This window comes from Lates calcarifer, linkage group LG15 (assembly GCF_001640805.2).
Source record: "Lates calcarifer isolate ASB-BC8 linkage group LG15, TLL_Latcal_v3, whole genome shotgun sequence".
Taxonomy (NCBI): Eukaryota; Metazoa; Chordata; class Actinopteri; family Centropomidae; genus Lates; species Lates calcarifer.
Window position 1 is genome coordinate 10,734,369 of NC_066847.1, and position 17,161 is coordinate 10,751,529.

Consider the following 17,161-nt stretch of genomic DNA (forward strand, 5'->3'; position numbering starts at 1 on the left):
AGTTTGCATAGGAATAATAGAATAATAGAAAAAATGATGCAAGCTAAACTGTGGCAGTTTAGGGGACCTCCTCCTCGAGTGTGTGTGTGTGTGTGTGTGTGTGTGTGTGTGTGTGTGTTGGGGGGGTGGGGGGGTGGGTGGTGCTCTGTTCCCTACATTAACTGTCACATTGTGCCCGCCGCTGTGTTGTTACAGCGTCTCAGTGGGTCATCTGAGGTCACCGGTATGACGTTAAACCGAGAGGTCGAGCCAGGCCAGAAGAGCCTGACTGAGCGCTTCCACAGGATGTCAGTCTAATAATAACAAAAAAACTAAAATGGCTACCTGCTCAGTTTGCATAATAGTCAAAGTGTCAACAGTCACACACAGAGTGAGACAGATATTTAGAATTATAGTGCGTCTGATGCTGAGTTAGTGAACTTGTGTTTAAATACATTTAAACACGTTTAAACATGTTCAACTGGAACAGACCTGTCAGAAAACATTTTTACTTGTGTGCATGAACTGCAAAATGATTAAAAGATGACAGACTTGTTTTGTCTACTACCTGGATTTGTAAATGACAGCTGCATGAGAAAATACCTGACTGGAAAATTTTAATTGTTTGGTTTGATTGATGATCAAAGCAATGGACAATGTTGTAAATAAACTGGTTGTAAGTTATATATCTTTCTTGGATAACCTATGCTACAGAAAACTAATGTGTGAGAGGAAGTCATTCTAAAAACACTGCATGCATACAGAAGTACATAATGATACTACAATCATACTACAGTACTCTTATATCATGTTAAGGACTGTCTTACAAAAAACTCTAAGATGGCAGTCTATAAGATTGGCATTGCTGCAAAATCTGTGACTATCAAGATGAGATACGTACATCAAAGAGAGTGCATGGATATAAAGGTGTCTTGGCATTTTCATGTAAACGTCAGAATTTGGTTATGAGAGGTGTCAGATGTTCAAATTCTCTGTTATAAAACTACTATTGAGGAGATAACAGGGCAGTTTGGATGCTATTAGAGGGGTTACAGGAGCTATTTTCAAACGGCGGTGAGAGGCGAGGGGGCAAAGTCCGGGTTGAGGAAAGAGAAGCCCTGGAAGTCTTCCTGGTTGATGGCTGCTAGTATGTCCGGGTCAGAGGGAGTGAGCGCTGACGGAGCCGCTGTGAAGAACTTGTCGAAGTTTTCACCTTTTCTTCCACCCTGATGATGAGGAAGAAGAAGAGGAAGGCACGCAACACACAAGATTAGGGACACATATGCACACATGCCTCATTAATACTGATTGTATGCACATTAAAGTTTTCCTCCTGAATAAAGACAGAAAATAAGAACAGTTCAGTTATAAAAGGAATCCACCTCCGTATCTCTACTTCTCACCCACACCCTCACTTTCTCTCTAAGGAGCTCTCTACCACACCTACTGTAGGAGGAAAGCTGCTCACGTCTCTTCTCCTGCTCCCTCACAGCATATGACAGCCGTTCTGCTGGATGATATGAATCTCATTTAGCTAATGGGCCTGGCCTCTAACCCCTGAGCATACTCTGCTCACTCAAGGCACACCTCACCATCGGCCAGTGGGGCCGCAAACTGGTGTGTGGCAGGCTAATGATGACACACATTTGCATATGGGAGGAGAAGGCAGGACCCCAAGGTCAGGGGGATCCTGTCTGTTATGACTGGACTGTCTGTTCCTGGGCGCTCAAAGCCCATCTCTAGGATCCAGCGAGAGGTGATGAAAAGAGAGGAAAGAGAGAAGAACAGAGAAGGAGGAGAGGGAATGAAATGGCCAAACACAAAGTGGATGGCTGAGAGAGAGGAGAAAAACGCAGGGAAATGAGGGGAAAGTGTGGGAGTCGGAGAGAGAGGAGACAGATGGAAGAAAGTGACAGCTTCAATTCCCTAAAAGTGTCCTCGGAGAGACAGAGAGAGAGAGAAAGAAAGAAAGAAAGAAAGAAAGAAAGAAAGAAAGAAAGAAAGAAAGAAAGGATCTGTAGAGTCTGTAGTCCATCTGTTAAACTGACAGTTCTGGGTTTGAAGGGCGGCTGGATCTCCAGTCTCTCCAGACGGTCCCAGTCAATCCAGCGGAAGAACGGATGCTCCCTGATCTCTCTCTCCGCGTCCTCTCCTCCACCCAAACGCTTGGCCGGGTGCTTCGTCAGGAGCTGGATAGGAGTGAAGAAAAGAAGGGAAAAATGGGAGAGAGAAAAGAATAATAGGACTGTAATCTGGGGATATAAAGTAGCTTTGCTGTATTTTTTTCTATTAATCAAATGTGCTTTAAATGTAATATCATGCAATTTCATTTTTTCCTCATTTAAATATGCATTTATCTCAAGTTTGTGTGCTCTTTAAAGGCAGACTCTAGAGGCACAGTTAATGTTAGGCTGGCTCTAGCATCGTATACAGATGCAGATATGAGAGTGGTATCAGTCCTAAAATGTTGAACTGAAGCTTTTCTGTATGTTTGAATGTTATTCTAATTAATTTTTAAAAATGTAATACCATGTAATTGCGTTTTTCTGAGTTACACATGCGTTTATCTTAATTGCCTGTGTGCTAAAAGTTATGTAAGTAAGGAAATTGACTCACTCCCTTGCAGATAGAGACAGCTTCACGAGAGAGGCTTTTCGGGTATGAGACGCTCTGCTCCATGATGGACTGAAACAGCTCCTCCTCATCAATACCATCAAATGGTGGCTAGAAGGAAAAGACAGAGAGAAAGAGGTTAAAAAAAAGAGAGGGAGCAGCCATGAGGATCTGTGGGCAAACTGAAAGCATACATATTGAAATTAAAGTTCTTTTGAAAGTCTTTTGAAGTGATTACAAAGGACAAGCACCAGAGGCTTAAGTATCTGCGCACATGGGTCTATTGTTGAGATTAAGCTGAGTGTTACCTGTCCTGCCAGCATTTCATACAGCAGTACTCCATAAGACCACCAGTCCACTGCTTTATTATACGGCTGATATGCCACAATCTGAAAAGGATGGAGAGAAAAGGAGAGGAGATAAAAGAGAAGAATGGCAGTGCAGAGATAAGGAAGTGAAAAAGGAGACAGGGAGAGTGAGAGGACGCAGAGATGTAGCGGCTGGCTGCTCGGATGATGTACAGTATAACATCAGGGAGAGTAAAATGTATGAATGAGCTCAGAAATAATCAACACATGATTTTGGATTTGTGTGTTTGCCTGCTTGTTTGTGTGTGTGCACGTGTGCGTTTTTGTGTTTGTTTGTTTCCTCGGTGTGTGTGTGTGTGTGTGTGATGAGGGAGGGGAGGGGTAAGCACGAGGGAACAATTCCCAGCCCCTGGGGAAATATATTGTATCTCTTCCAAAATGGCAGATGCAGGAGAATCAATGGGTGTTTACATAAGAGAGTCAATACCCAGGGGTTCCATGGCAAGGTTTACAATATCAAAGACATGCACAACAGTCACATCCCCTCTTTCTCTCTCTACTGTATCTGTCTACAACAAGTCCACATGCCAAACAGGCTACACATCTCCTTCACACATTCTCTGAATTAATGTGTTTATGATCACTTCACACAGAGACGCATGCACACACATATTGCAGACAATCTGGAGGTAAACATTATACAGCATACAGATATTTTACATATCAAAAGGGGTGTCAAGCAAAATCACCTCCACTGTTTTTAGCCTTTCAGAACAGCTGACACCTGCACTGACACCGATTACATCCTTTCAATATACTTAAGATAGTTTTCAGTGGTTTGACTCACTCACAGGGGAGTGTATAAATATTAAAGGGTAGATTCACATTTTCAAGTCTGTCTTAAAACAACAGTTAACAGTCCATATGAACACTGAAACACGTCTTAATTGCTACAGAACATTTTTTTTTCCAGCATATGTGATAGGGGACAAAATCCACAGTTTTCTTTCTGTGTAAAAACAAATTAAAGCAAACTTTTGCTAATATGAAGCTTCAGGGGTTTGAGTTAGACAAATCAAGTGGGTATCATCCAAGGTTACAGTCTTATTAAATCAAAATTCCCTCTTTTTCTTACCGTCCTTCCTCTGTAGCTCAGCACAGACACAACACCAGAGGAAACACAGGCACAGAGGACTACTTTGCACTCACTGAATCATAATAACTTGATCTGACAAACTGAGACTGTTGAAAGTTCATGTTCATGTCAAATAGACTTTGGAATGTGTTTTTACATGGAACAAGAACTGTGGATTTTATCCCCCATTATGTTCCCCATACACTGAGAGTACATTAGAAAATGATCTCCTTATGGCCTGTCTGAGCAGAAGGAACAGACAGATAGACTTGAAAAAATGAGTTATGTATAGTAATGTGTAGAGTACAGTTGGCAGTCGCAGTAAAAGAAAGGCAGAACTGGTAATACAAGGTCTCTAAAGGACAAACGTGATTTCTGTGCAATGTTCTTATAGCACAAGCACACACCACTGCTAATTGAATCATGTGAAGTTAATTATTCAAAAATGCTGACAAGGTCAGAGAGGACGCAGGAGACGAGGGAAGCTGCAGCGGAGAGACTCGCCGTCTTATAGCGCTGCAAAAACAGGTCAAGCAAACAAAAGAGGGGTGAAACAAGAGGAAATGAGGTATCCGAAGAACAAATGAGGCAAGTTTCAGGAGTGATCGCGGCTCGTGTACCGAGGGGTGGGGGTCAGTGTACCTCAGGGGCGATGTAGTCAGGGGTGCCGCAGAAGGTGCGAGTGGTGTCGCCCTCGAACATGCCCTCCCTGCACATCCCGAAGTCGGCTATCTTTATGTGGCCCTCGCTGTCGAGCAGCACATTATCCAGCTTTAGATCCCTGAGAAAGAAGGAGACAGATCACACAGGTATGAATCATTTTGATAGATACCATCTTTATAACAGTCATTAGCTGCAAAAGACATGATAAATCTGTGACATGTCTGTGTGCTGTGCCGCAGAGCAGTGACAGCACCAAACCAGGACATGTCAGGATGAGCGAGCCCTCTTCTTTACCTGTAGATGATGCCTTTACTGTGGAGGAAGAAGAGGCCGACCGCTATCTCTGCTGCATAAAACCTGGAGGGAGAGGAGGGGAGAGGAGGGGCACTCAAAACTGGTTGCTTTAGGTTTTCAGCTAATTCAAAAGAGGATGATGACAAGAGGAGAGGAGAGAGGGAATGGAGCTCGAGAGGGTGATGAAAGGGAGAGTAACCAAATAGATGAAAGGCAGAAAGATGAGCTGGAAATGAGCAACAGGGTAAAAATTAGTTTTAGATGATTGATCAAAGATTATTGATTAGATGAACAGCCAGGGGGGAGGGAAAACGTAGATGAAAAGATGAGATTAGTGGGAGGAGAAAGTCGGGGGAAAGAGAAGAGGGCTGGTACTGGAGTTGATGACTTTTTATGATTCACCAGGTATAATGAACAAAGGTAAGAGATGAGTGCGTATGTAAAAGAACAGAGAATAAAAAGAGGCAGGGAATGAGATGCTGTAGATGAGGACTGTGATTAAAGGTAAAAGAACTGAGCTTTTTAACTACATACGCTGCATGAGGCTCTTTGAACTTGCCAACTATCTGAATGTGAAACATCAGGTCTCCTCCATTGACATATTCCATCACGTAATATAGACGGTCCTGCCAAAAACACACACACACACACATATACACTCCCCATACATAATGACCTCTTGTACAAATTAAAAAGCAATCTGTTAAAACCCCTCCTCCAGGACCGAGGACCTTGTTAAAGAAAGCAAGCTAATTATTTCATTTATTAATCGAAATTCTCCGCCAACCTGGGCTGAAACAACTCCTGGGAGGACTATGCAGACAAAATGTCAGGCAGGTTTATGGACAATTTAATGAAAGTTATGTGGTTCATTTGAGACCCCATACTTCTACACACACACACCTCAGTCTGGAAGGCGCAGTAGAGCGATGTGAGGAAGTGAGGGCGGGAGGACAGCGCCAGGACTCTCCTCTCCACCAAGGCGCTCTCTGTGTCTTCGTCCTGGAAGAGAACGTCTTTCTTCAACACTTTCACCGCAAAGAGACGCTCGCTGCCTCGCTCCTCCGCCAGCAGCACCTATGAAGAAACATGGAGGAAGTTACCATAACAACAAAGAATCATGAATTTCAAAGGAGCCTCTGTATGTCTTTAAAGTGCTATAATCCATAAATAAATAAACAATATGTTTATTTACACGCACTACACTGACTGTATGGCATGAAGAAAAGAAGAGAATGACAGATACAGTGGCTAAAAAGCACTTTTCACAATTCCTCACACAGTCAGCAGCCTGCATCAAACCAGGGCTAGTTTATTTTTTATTGCTTTGACACAAAATCAGTTCAAAGTGTTCAAAATTCTTGAATACATCTTCCATCATTCATCTCTCACTCTGGATAAAATTATACATGTACTGTACTGTAATGCTGCCAGTTCTGAGTGTTTTTTGGGTCATTGTGTTATGAGTTACACGCTGCTCTAGTTGGGAGAAACTAATTCTGCTGTTTTAATAAAACAATGTGCTTTTGAGGCACATTCTGAACATTTAGTGTTAGGCTAAGGTTGGATTTATATCAAGTGCACAGTAATTTAATTCTTTCTTTTTTATGGTATTTATATATTTAAAATCATGCTGTTGTGTTGAAGCCAATGACAATTTTACACAAAGTAGTCATAGACTTTTTAAACAAACTAATTTCCAACTAACTAACAGAAAAAAGAAAAGTTATCACATTATAACTGACAGATTCTTATGCAAGTTCAGAACTGTGCACATTGAAACCGACACGGTGAAATAACTGAATCTAATGTTTAATTAAAGCAGCTCTACGCCCGAAGATTTCAAGACACGTTAATGTCATGAGTGAAAAAAGCGAAGCAGCTCTCATGTTTTTATCAGACATTAAAAACACATTCAGTGCCTATTTTCATACCCCTGTTAAATTGGCTGCTAGCGGGTTGCTCTGAGAGCTAATGATGCTATAATTTTCTACAATGGGAGCCACGTGACCCGGGTTTTAGTGGGAAAGATGTGGTCAACAGCACTGAAAGGTGTGAAAGACAGTGCTGTTTAAAATTGTCTGGCTCTGGGGTGTAATGGTCACCGGCTGGTAGGGATAAAGGATCTCATTTTACTTTCAAATAGTGTTGAACAGTACAGAAAATTACATGGTTTCATTTTTCTGAAATCAATGTGTCTACACAAAGGTGATTTTGTGTGTGCGTGCACAGGGTTATTGACAAACTGCCAGTCACTGGGAGAAATCCTGTCCTCTGTGATCATGTCTGCTCTGCTCTTCCATGTGAATTTCAAACTAACTCAGATGAAAAAAAAATGACTCATAATCCTTGAGAATATTACTAATACAGTCGCATGTATTTTTTCTCCCTTCCTCTCTTGATATCCTATTTCCTCTTGGTCATTTTGTCACTTTCAGCAGCACAGTAATACTTCTCTCTATCTCTCTTTGTCTCTTTCTCACTCTCCCTCACTCAGCAGCCCCGGGGTCTGTCTCTCCTTTCTTGGGTCGCTCTTTTTTTTCCTCACATCTTACGTAAGTCGAGTCTATTTCTCCTGTCCTCTGTAGACTTTCCTCTGACAGTTATGAAACAGCACAGCACAGGGGGATTTCAGAGGAGAAAGAAGGACTCAAAACTCCACTCTCTTCATTATGGCTCATCTACTGGGGAATTAAAGAGAAAATGGAGAGCAGAGCCTCCCTTGAAATGAACACCTCCAGGAGGACTGTCTGCCTGTGTGGCGTGTAGGAAGGCAGCCAGCCTGAGCTCACGACTGCTGACAGCACAAAAGAAGCTAAGGGTTAAATGAATCATTTGGCAGTAGAAGGGGAGACAATGAGCATGTTAGTAAGAGAGGAGAGTTTTTTTCTGCTTTGCTGTGCCCAGGAGCTGCTGTCTGAAATGCCACTTGAAGGTCAAGTCCATCGATAGAAGAAATTATTTAAAGCCAGGAATAATCTTTGTTGTTTTTCAGCATGAATGGCCTCTTTGATATCACTTACAGCTGTTGGATCAGAGGCGCTGATTGTGTGCGAGAAACGGTGACATTTTGTCTCGGGCGGCTGTTGTGTTTACCTTGCCAAAGCTGCCTTTGCCCAGCACCATGAGGAAGTTGAAGTCGTGGATGCCCACTTTGACTTTGCTGGGGCCCGGGGTGTGGACGGGTGGACAGGATGGGACCGGGGTCGGGGACCGGGCGGCTGGGAACGGTTCAGACAGCGGGGCGGGTATTGCTTGAGGCAGAGAGGGTGTTGTAGCGTCTGGCTGAGGTTCCTGGAGAATCACAGCAGAGGGGTTGAGAAATGAATGGCTGGTTGCTGTCCAACCCACACACACACTCATAAATCATGAACACCAGACAAACCAAACCCCTTCCTACCCCTAGATTTGGATTACAGTCAGGCAGAACAATCCTGCACCCTGGTGGAGACACAGTGTAACAGAGAAAAGCAGGGACTCTGTGTAATTTATTATCTAATTATTTAGCTACAACACCAGGCATAAATCTTCCATGGCTTTCTTCTCAGATAGAATTGTGGGCAGAGGGACAGTTCAAGATCCTGACCCAGTGTGAGCAGAGGCAGCTGTTGTTTATTAGATGCAGGTAATTATAAACTGATAAAAGCAATGCCAAGGCCTCAGGATAAATGGTCATTAGCATGGTAAGAAATAAAGGGCTTCTTCACTCTCTGGTGAATACAGGTATATAAATATCCCCACTGTTCCATTGGCTTTGTTGGAGCACACAGCTTCCTACCTGCAAGTCTGGGTCTGGCACAGGGATGTTGTAGTACTCTCCCTCGTCCTGGGCCAACAGTTTGAACCAGCCGCTGATGGGACGCCTGAAGATCTCACTCACTCCAAATGACAGCGCTCCCATGAAATCGTTCCGGGACGTGCGGTCCCAGTCCCACACCTCTACAGAGAGACGTCTGTCCCACTGGTGACCGCGCACTGAGCTAAAGAGACAAATATAAAAACTGAAAATCGCTGGGGAGGGTTTGCTCAGTATGGAGGCCACACAACAACACAGAAAGACACATAAAGGTGGTAAAGGAGAAAACTGTTGATGTACAACAAGCTGCTTAAATTATCTATATAATCTGTACTCTGTTCTTCAACTTTCAAGGTCATTTTGGACTGAGCGATACCAGTTTCTGGGATGTTTTATTTTACCTAAAGCACATTTTGTCCCAGACCCATGTAAATTTCCCACCTTGGATTAAAGTTCACATTGACTCACAAGGTGAAACTCTCATTCCAGACAGGATTGAGCGTGGAGCGGATGGTCTTGGTCTTCTGTTTGCTGTGGCTCTTTGGATCCGGAATCAATTTCAGTTTAACATAGGGGTCTGACAGGCCGTTAGGATCCATGGGCATCAGGTTGCGAGCCTCCCGCACTGCAGAGAGAGCAGAGTAATGGGAAGTGCAGACAGAGAAATCCTACATTATAAGTGTAATCCTGCTTTTTGTTTAAAACCTATAATCCAGCCACCTGTGACAAAGATGTCCTCCTTCTCTCCTCTGACAGTCAGGTGGATTCTCCCTCTCTTCTCTGTGTGGTCTTGGCCACAGAGACTGGGAACGCTGGTCTCACACCGTCGATGGACGTTCATGTCACAACCTCACAAAGACACACAAAACACACATTTGAAAAAAGAACAAAACACTTAGCCTTACCTTAAGCATACCCACTGTATCTCTAACCCCAACCCTTATCCTAATCTTTAAGGAACAGTTCAACATTTTAGGAAATTCATCTATTTACTTTATGGTCCAGAGTTGAAGATTGATACCACTGTCATGTCTCTTCAGTAGTTAGCACATAGCTGGCAGTTGGTTAGCTTTGCTTAGCATAAAGACTGGAAACTGAGGAAAAATTAGCCTAGCTCTGCCGGATGGTAACAAAATGTGTCTATCTAAATGTAAAGAGCATAAATTTACACATTATCTTTCATCCATCATAAAAACTTGTAAAAATAACAAGTTGTGGTTTAATTCTTAGTGTTTAAGTACACAGACATAGATGTATTACACTTTTACACGTGGTGAAACTCACAGGCACATTTCATGCCCTGGTGTATGAGTCCGTAGAGCAGCGAGCCACAGTGGTCGCAGAAGGTTGGACTGGAGTAGGTGTGGACCTTAAATGTGTGTCGACTCTTCAGGTCCTGAAATACAACAGAAACAATCTGCACTGATAAATTACACACACATACACACACGCACGCTGACCATGGAAGATACTGTGAGTGCGCACACACACACATTTACACACATACATGCAGAGTACGGTAGGTTAGTGGAGAGATGTTGAGTGGGGTATTCATGGACAAGCCAATTAGATTTCTCCACTGGGAGAGGACATATAAATGAGAGTGCATCTAGGCAAGGCTGCGTGTGTGACTGTGTATGAGTGTGTATATGCTGTGCAGAGAGGGATGAATCATTTTTATCTCTCTTCAGCTCATCAGACCCCCCCACCCGCCCACCACCACCGCTCTCCATGCACCATCCTCTCCCAAACTGTTTTCCCTCCCTCGTTGCTCTGAGCCGCTATTTAAAAACACCGTCACCCTGTTTCTCCTCTTTTCCTCTGTGTGTTCTCTCATCTTTTTTCACTCAAACACACACATGCGCACACACACACACACACATACACACACACACACACACACACACACATGTTCCCCTTGACCTCATTTCTGAGACAGTTTATTTGGCTGGCAGAAAAAAAATGTGAAGAAAAGACAAATCTCCCTGAAATCCTCAGAATGCCACACAGAAGAAGACTGAGCAGTCTGCTGCTCTCTCCCCCCTCTAATTCTCCCTTCTTATCAGCCCCCCCCTTCCCGCCTTCCACCTGTATCTCCCCCACTCTCTATCTCCAACTCCCTGCATCTCCGAGGCCTTGTAGGATGACATGACATGAGCGCAGACGTCACAGATGGGACAAGGCTGCGCGATTGCGAAGGATGTATGGCTTGATGGATGAGTCACGCACACGTGTTACTGGCAAGGAGCGGATGGCTAAATATGATGATGGAGGGGTAAATCTTGACTAAAACAGAAAACAAGGAAGTAAATGAGAGCGCCATGACGGATACGCTGATAAATCTGCTCACATCTGGTCGCGGGGCTGTCACCGAGCCGGGACAAGTGAAGGTCACAAACTCGTGACATCTTTTGTGGACCACAAAACTGCACACTAAAGGAAACCAAGAGAAAAATATCCTCAAAAAATGAATCTGTCACACTGAAAAAAATCATCTTAGAAGATGAAATACAGCAAGAAAAGACAATAACAACAGGTTTATCTCTACCTTGACATTGGAATCCCTGTTTGCCGATGCCCCTGAGTGAGAAAGGCACATGTATTAAGACACAAAAACAATTTCCTCTACTCCACTTTAAGGTGAAATATTTTTCTTACTGAGAACTGTTTCTCGGCCAGGAGAGTAAAGATAAAGCTGCCAAGACAGAGATAGTGCTGCTGCATTATTCCATGCTGGATTAAGACTAACACACATGCAGGTAGACGCTGAGAACAAACTCTGTCTCGTCAAAACACAAACACCTCTAGCTGTGTTAGAGGCTACCAACTTGACAAACAAAGTCATTAGGGGTGATCTTTGAGTGTCCTCCCTTTCTAAGCCACACTGCTGACTAGGTCAAGTAGAGCAGCGTCAATTATTGTCACACACACACACACACACACTCACTCACACACACACACACACACACACACACACACACATAAACACAATTCTCCTGTTTCTAGAACTGCGGTGTTGGCTGGTTTCCAATGTCTCCTTAGAGCTTTAATTGAATAATTAAAGCCATTGATTGACTAAAGAGTCCACTCAGCGGCTTGCTTGCTGTGAATCAAGTTTTGATAAGGAGGTTTAGAAAGGCAGATGAGCAAGACACCGCAGAGAGTTCTTCCACAATCATACTGGAGAGGCCCAGGGGTTCATAGGAAACTGACCATAACCACTGATCTACAATCAGTTCACCATCTGCCTGAGTAATAATTAAAGACAGGGTTGCCGAGGGTAATCTGATTCTTGATCAGCATTCAACAGAAGTCACTGTCTGCAGCACTGAGTGTATGAAGCCAGTTCTGCTTTTTGACCAGCAGAGAGCATTAGAGAACCAGTTATGGATTTGGCTGGATGTGATATCCATCCAGCCAGTGTTTCTGGCTGGATGGATATCACAGGGAATTCAGTGTAGTGGAGAACTGCATTTTAAATTTAATGATGCTTTGAAATATCTTTCCAACACATGTAATTAAACAAAAAGCTACCTTATAAAACATCTGATTATGGCTCTAAAACTAACCAGAATACCCAAAAGAAAAATCTGGAATATGCAGTATTAATTTTAATCACAAATGATGTCATATATATATAAACAGAAAAAAATGGATCTTGTCTTTGTGATAGGCCTTTTTGACCAAGGACATTTTGACATGTCACGGTAACCTCTCCATTATTTACCATTGGTGTAAATAATAAAATCACTGACAGAGTTACATTCAGCTGCTTCAGTCTCAGGGTCCTGGTAGTGCGCATGCTGTCACTCTGTCATGACTTATTGGGACACTTGAATGGAACGGAGCCATCATTAATGATATTAATAACACCTGTTCTTACAGGACATGTCAAAATGTCTACTCTGAAAAAGGCCTGTTGGATCTGTCCTCAGATCAGTTTGAAGTACATCATTGTGTGGTCTTATTCGGTGATTTTCAGTGTTGAAACCAGAGTTTCTAACTAATAAGCCTTGAACACAGCAGGTTATTGAGTCCAGCTCAATAACCTGTAAAATCAAACTGTGATACCCAGCAATGACATTTTTACTTTTCAACCTCTTTCACTCAATTAATACTTGGGAAGGAGCCATTTAGGGTATAACCCATTATCTTTTTGAGCCTGACTTAATAAACAAGATATTTACATCTTTTCATAGCCTTTAATTAATCTACCAGTCCCTGCAGGGGCTTTGACACCTAGGTTGAGAGCTGCTGCTCTGACATCCTGTGTGAAGGAAAAGAGTTTTCACCCTGAACTAAGTGCTGCAACCGCGGCCAAGACAGCAGCCAGTTGGAGAAATGTCCTGAAAGCTACCCAGAGGCTGCTGGCACATGCACCATCCTGCATCCCTCATACACCCCCACCATATGTCCATACACACACACACACGGTCACACAACCACTCTCACACACAACAATTCACACACACTGCCAAGGCTCCTATGGACAGAACAAACTAACTGCATGGTTATCCTTATAGAAGAAACATTTGTAATGTAAATATGTCTTACTGTAAGTATATGCATGCATGTCAGAGCTAGGAAGTAAGAAAATGCAACTCTGTGCTGGACTTCAATATAATTTTTAGACACTGGTACCTTACTTGACTATAGTATTTCTATTTTTGTGGTTTTGGCTGAGGTTTACACTGCCACCCACTATTTTTTAGTTGAAAATGATGTGAGTTTTTGCTGTTTCATTCACCTGTGAAATATTTTTCAGATTAGGATTTCCAAACACAACACATCATCACTGTTGTGTAAAAAGCATGTATCTCAAAAACATCAACTTTTCACAAGTAAAGAAAAACAGTGTTATGGGATATTTTTTATGTAATCCAGTGGATTTTTAACTGGTTTGTGTATCTTAAGAAGAAGGAGAAAACAGTGAAAAATGGCAGAATATCCTAGAGCATAAGATGACATTAGCAGATATCTTGTTTTGTCATTTCTGGGCAAATTCAATTTCTCATTTGAAAACCTGAAACCATCAAATGTTTGAGATTTTTGTATAAAAAATGACTTCAACAATCAATCAATTCTAAAAAAAAAAAAAAAAAGGTCCCCAATTTATATTCTTTTTCTTGATAAATATAAAAAAATAAATTTATATTGCAAATATAAATTCAAATATCAATTTATAAGGAGATATATGGTTTTGATTGGACAGCATCAAGTGTAAACTCCAGCAGATTATAAAATAGTTATCAAAGATCTAGCGCCACCTGGAGCCATCAAGACAAAATATGACTTACATGTTAAGGCATTAAAAATCTAACAGTGCAAAATAGATTTTACACATCAAGATGAGTTTCCTCCTTGCGAGGAAACACCACTCAACATGTGAAAACAGTTCTGTAATGTATTTCATCAATCTAGAGAAGCCAGACCAAAGTCTAAGAAAATAACCTCGATGAAGACACAGAGTATCGTGGTTTATGTTTGAAACTGTAAGTTTTTTAACAGAGGGTTTACATTATAAACACTGAGCTTGAGGTTTGAAAGAAGAGGCCATACTAGAGGTCAGAATATCTCAGCCTTTGCTGCATTGATTTTAACCATTCTTGCTTAAATCCATCTCTTGAGAGTGCCTCTGAAAAATTCCTCCACCACAGCTGCCTCTGTAGATGTGTGTGCACGTTTGCATGTACTGTAGCTCTGTGCAAGCATTCACTTTGGAATAAACTGTATGTCCTAGTTCAATTCTTGCTTTTCTGTACTTCATGTGTGTTAGCACATAAAGTTTGTGAAGTAATTCCTGTATTGTGTGGGCTGCAGTGTGGAGGTTAGGTTATGTGATCAGATCAGGTCAGTGTGGTGGCTACAGAGTGTAGGCTGTTTCTCCAGCAGGCAGCTGGATCTGGTGAAGGAGAGGAAGAAGTGCAGAGAAAGTCAGAGTCAGATGGAGTAGTGGGCTGCCTGAGGAGGCGGCTTGTGAACTGCCGGGGTGGTTTCTGCGTAAATGTGCAGTTGTGTGTGCGTGTGTGTTACATGTGTTACCAGATGAAGTCGGTGCAGTGGCTGCAGAAGGTGGGCTGTTTGAAAAAGCGGGCCGTGAACTGATGGTCTTTCACCTCGACGATCCTCTTGTGTTTGAGCGCTCCCTTCCTCTGGAACACGGGCACCCTGGGTGGAGGGGAGAGAGGCGAGGGCAAAGGAGAAGCACCGGGGGAGGTTGCTGATGTAGGGGAGGCCAGTGTCAATGGGGAGAGGGAGGGGGAAGGGGAGACCGGGGTAGACATGATGCCTGGAGGATACAGCCAAGAGGAGGGAGATGTAGGGAGGAAGGGAGCGGATGATGAGTGTCAGTAAGGAGGGTATATAGTTATACAGGCGAAAGACCTTGGACGTGGGAGAGTGAGAAGGGGGAGGAAGCAAGGACAGGGAGGAGGGAGCAGGGGGAGGAGGGATGGAAAGTGTAATGGGTCACGGTAGAGGCAGGAGGTGTATTAATGGCGCATGGGATGTAGGGTAGGGAGCCGCGAAGGAGTGACGTGATGAAGAGAAAGATCGAGAAAGGGAGAATGGACCGGAAGTAGCAGGAGCAGATGGAGTGAGTGCAGGGAAAGCGACAGGTATGAAAGAGAGAACAGAGGTGTAATGAAGGAGACACGGAGGTTAATTCACATACTGAGACAAAACTGTCCTAAGAGACTCCGAGACGCTAAACGATTAATGCAACTCACTGTGTGTCCCACATACTGCCCATCCACTCTACCTACATCTCCTTCTCTCTGTACCCCTTATATCTCCCCATCTCCCTGATAGCTATGACTAACTCCCCCCCACCCCCTGGTCGTCATGTCAACTAGACCTCCTTTTTGCCCTGTGAACAACACCCCCCACCACCTGCTCCAATATTAGAGCCTGTATCCTCCCTCGACTTCCTGCCTGCCCTTATTAGCAATTAGTTCCATTTCTGAAGAAAAGTTTGGACCAGAATAATATGTGTACGTCTACAGGGAATGCGATGAGCTGGAAAAAGTGCAAAACGACCAATATTAGCCAGAGAGGTTGTGGTGCAAGAGTTGCACGCTGCTAAATGATAAATGAAACACCAACAGAGATTTAATGAATAAATAAAAAAGCCAACAGCAAAAACCCATGCCAGAAAAAAATGTGATGAAATGATGGTGTCTCAGCAAAGAAGCAGAAGCAAATCAATCAGGAGGGCGGAATAAAAGAACTGTGGGTGCTTAGAAATTAGTAAAATAATAAGAAGGAAGATATGCTCTAAAAATGTGCACAGAGCCATACAATGAGGATAGCAAAGACATAATACCTGTATTTGCGGTGAGTTTGGAGGACTGAAGGATGGCTTTCGTTTCTTCCGCTCCCCCTCTTTTCGCTTCTTTGTGTGGCTCACTTCAAAAGGAAAGGCTAAGGTGTCACACCTGTAGCTGGTCACCTCAAAGAAAAAAAAGAGAAAGACTGATGGAAAAGATAGAAAACCCCAGAGGAGCAGTGCTGAGGCAAGTGGAGAGGATTCAGCCAAAATAAAAAAAATTAAAAAGAAAGAAAAATGTATCAAAATAAAAAGAGGAAGCAACAAGCGTTTCGAGAGACTCGAGCTTTCTAGGAACCAAAGATAGAAGAGTCAAGTGGTATATATCCGTTAACCCAGAGGCAGGGTGAGGAGGAGGACGAGATAGAGAGGTGGTATTCTCTTTCCAAGATTGTTTCTGTTTTTACTAAGGAAAGGACGAGAGATGGAGAGAGAGAAAGAGAGAGGGAGATAGAGATAGAGGGAGAGGGAGAGAGAGAGGAGAGGGATTGAGGGGAACAGGCAGCGAGTCATTTTGAAATCTGGGTTACTTCTCTCAGAGGAGAGGGTGAGGGAGGTAGAGGAAGGAGGACGGATGAGACAGAAGCTGCCATTTTGCCACCACCAATACAGTACTGACGGGCAAGTGCCAACTGTCTCTCACTTCCTCTCGTGCCAGAAGGAGAGGGGAAAGGGAGAGGAGAGGGAGTATCCAGTCTGGAAGAAAAGAGCAGAGAGCTTTAGTGTTGGAGACTCTGAAAAATGGCTAGAAAAGCACAGCTGAAAGTGGAAATAAACTGTTAAAAGTCAGGGAGTTTGCAGCAGATCCAGATGAATGAGGGATCAACAGGTCTGTGAAATAAACAAACCCTGTTAATCTATTCTGCAACAGTGCAGTTACAGGATGTTCACAGCATTTAAAATTTGCTCTGCGATCAGAGCAAGTGGTGACATGATAACACTGCTCCGCTGTGCACTGAAACCAGGTCAGCTACGTCTGATGGGAAAAGTAGTTTTGAAGAGAGAGGGGCTGTTTGTCCATTTATTGCCCATGTACCGTCAAGGAC

At 43.1% G+C, this 17,161-nt stretch overlaps 1 protein-coding gene across 2 annotated transcripts; it reads right to left on the reverse strand.

Moving 5' to 3' along the window:
• Positions 1-130: 130 nt before the first annotated feature.
• prkcg (protein kinase C, gamma) lies at positions 131-16,982 on the reverse strand. 2 transcript variants are annotated; one of them, XM_018682635.2, is made up of 17 exons: positions 16,113-16,980; positions 14,831-15,172; positions 11,337-11,368; positions 11,139-11,221; positions 10,073-10,184; positions 9,509-9,637; positions 9,257-9,413; positions 8,771-8,972; positions 8,089-8,286; positions 5,896-6,069; positions 5,527-5,618; positions 4,993-5,055; positions 4,678-4,816; positions 2,901-2,981; positions 2,596-2,703; positions 2,028-2,168; positions 131-1,205 (listed from the first exon to the last, which is right to left on the reverse strand). In XM_018682635.2, the coding sequence occupies exons 2-17, from the start codon at positions 15,070-15,072 to the stop codon at positions 1,044-1,046; spliced, it is 2,115 nt and encodes a 704-aa protein (XP_018538151.1). In that variant the 5' UTR covers positions 15,073-15,172; positions 16,113-16,980; the 3' UTR covers positions 131-1,043. The 2 variants fall into 2 exon arrangements, with proteins under 2 accessions (XP_018538151.1, XP_018538150.1); XM_018682634.2 differs by lacking the exon at positions 131-1,205 and having other exon boundaries at positions 1,213-2,168; positions 16,113-16,982.
• Between the last annotated feature and the right edge of the window lie 179 nt (positions 16,983-17,161).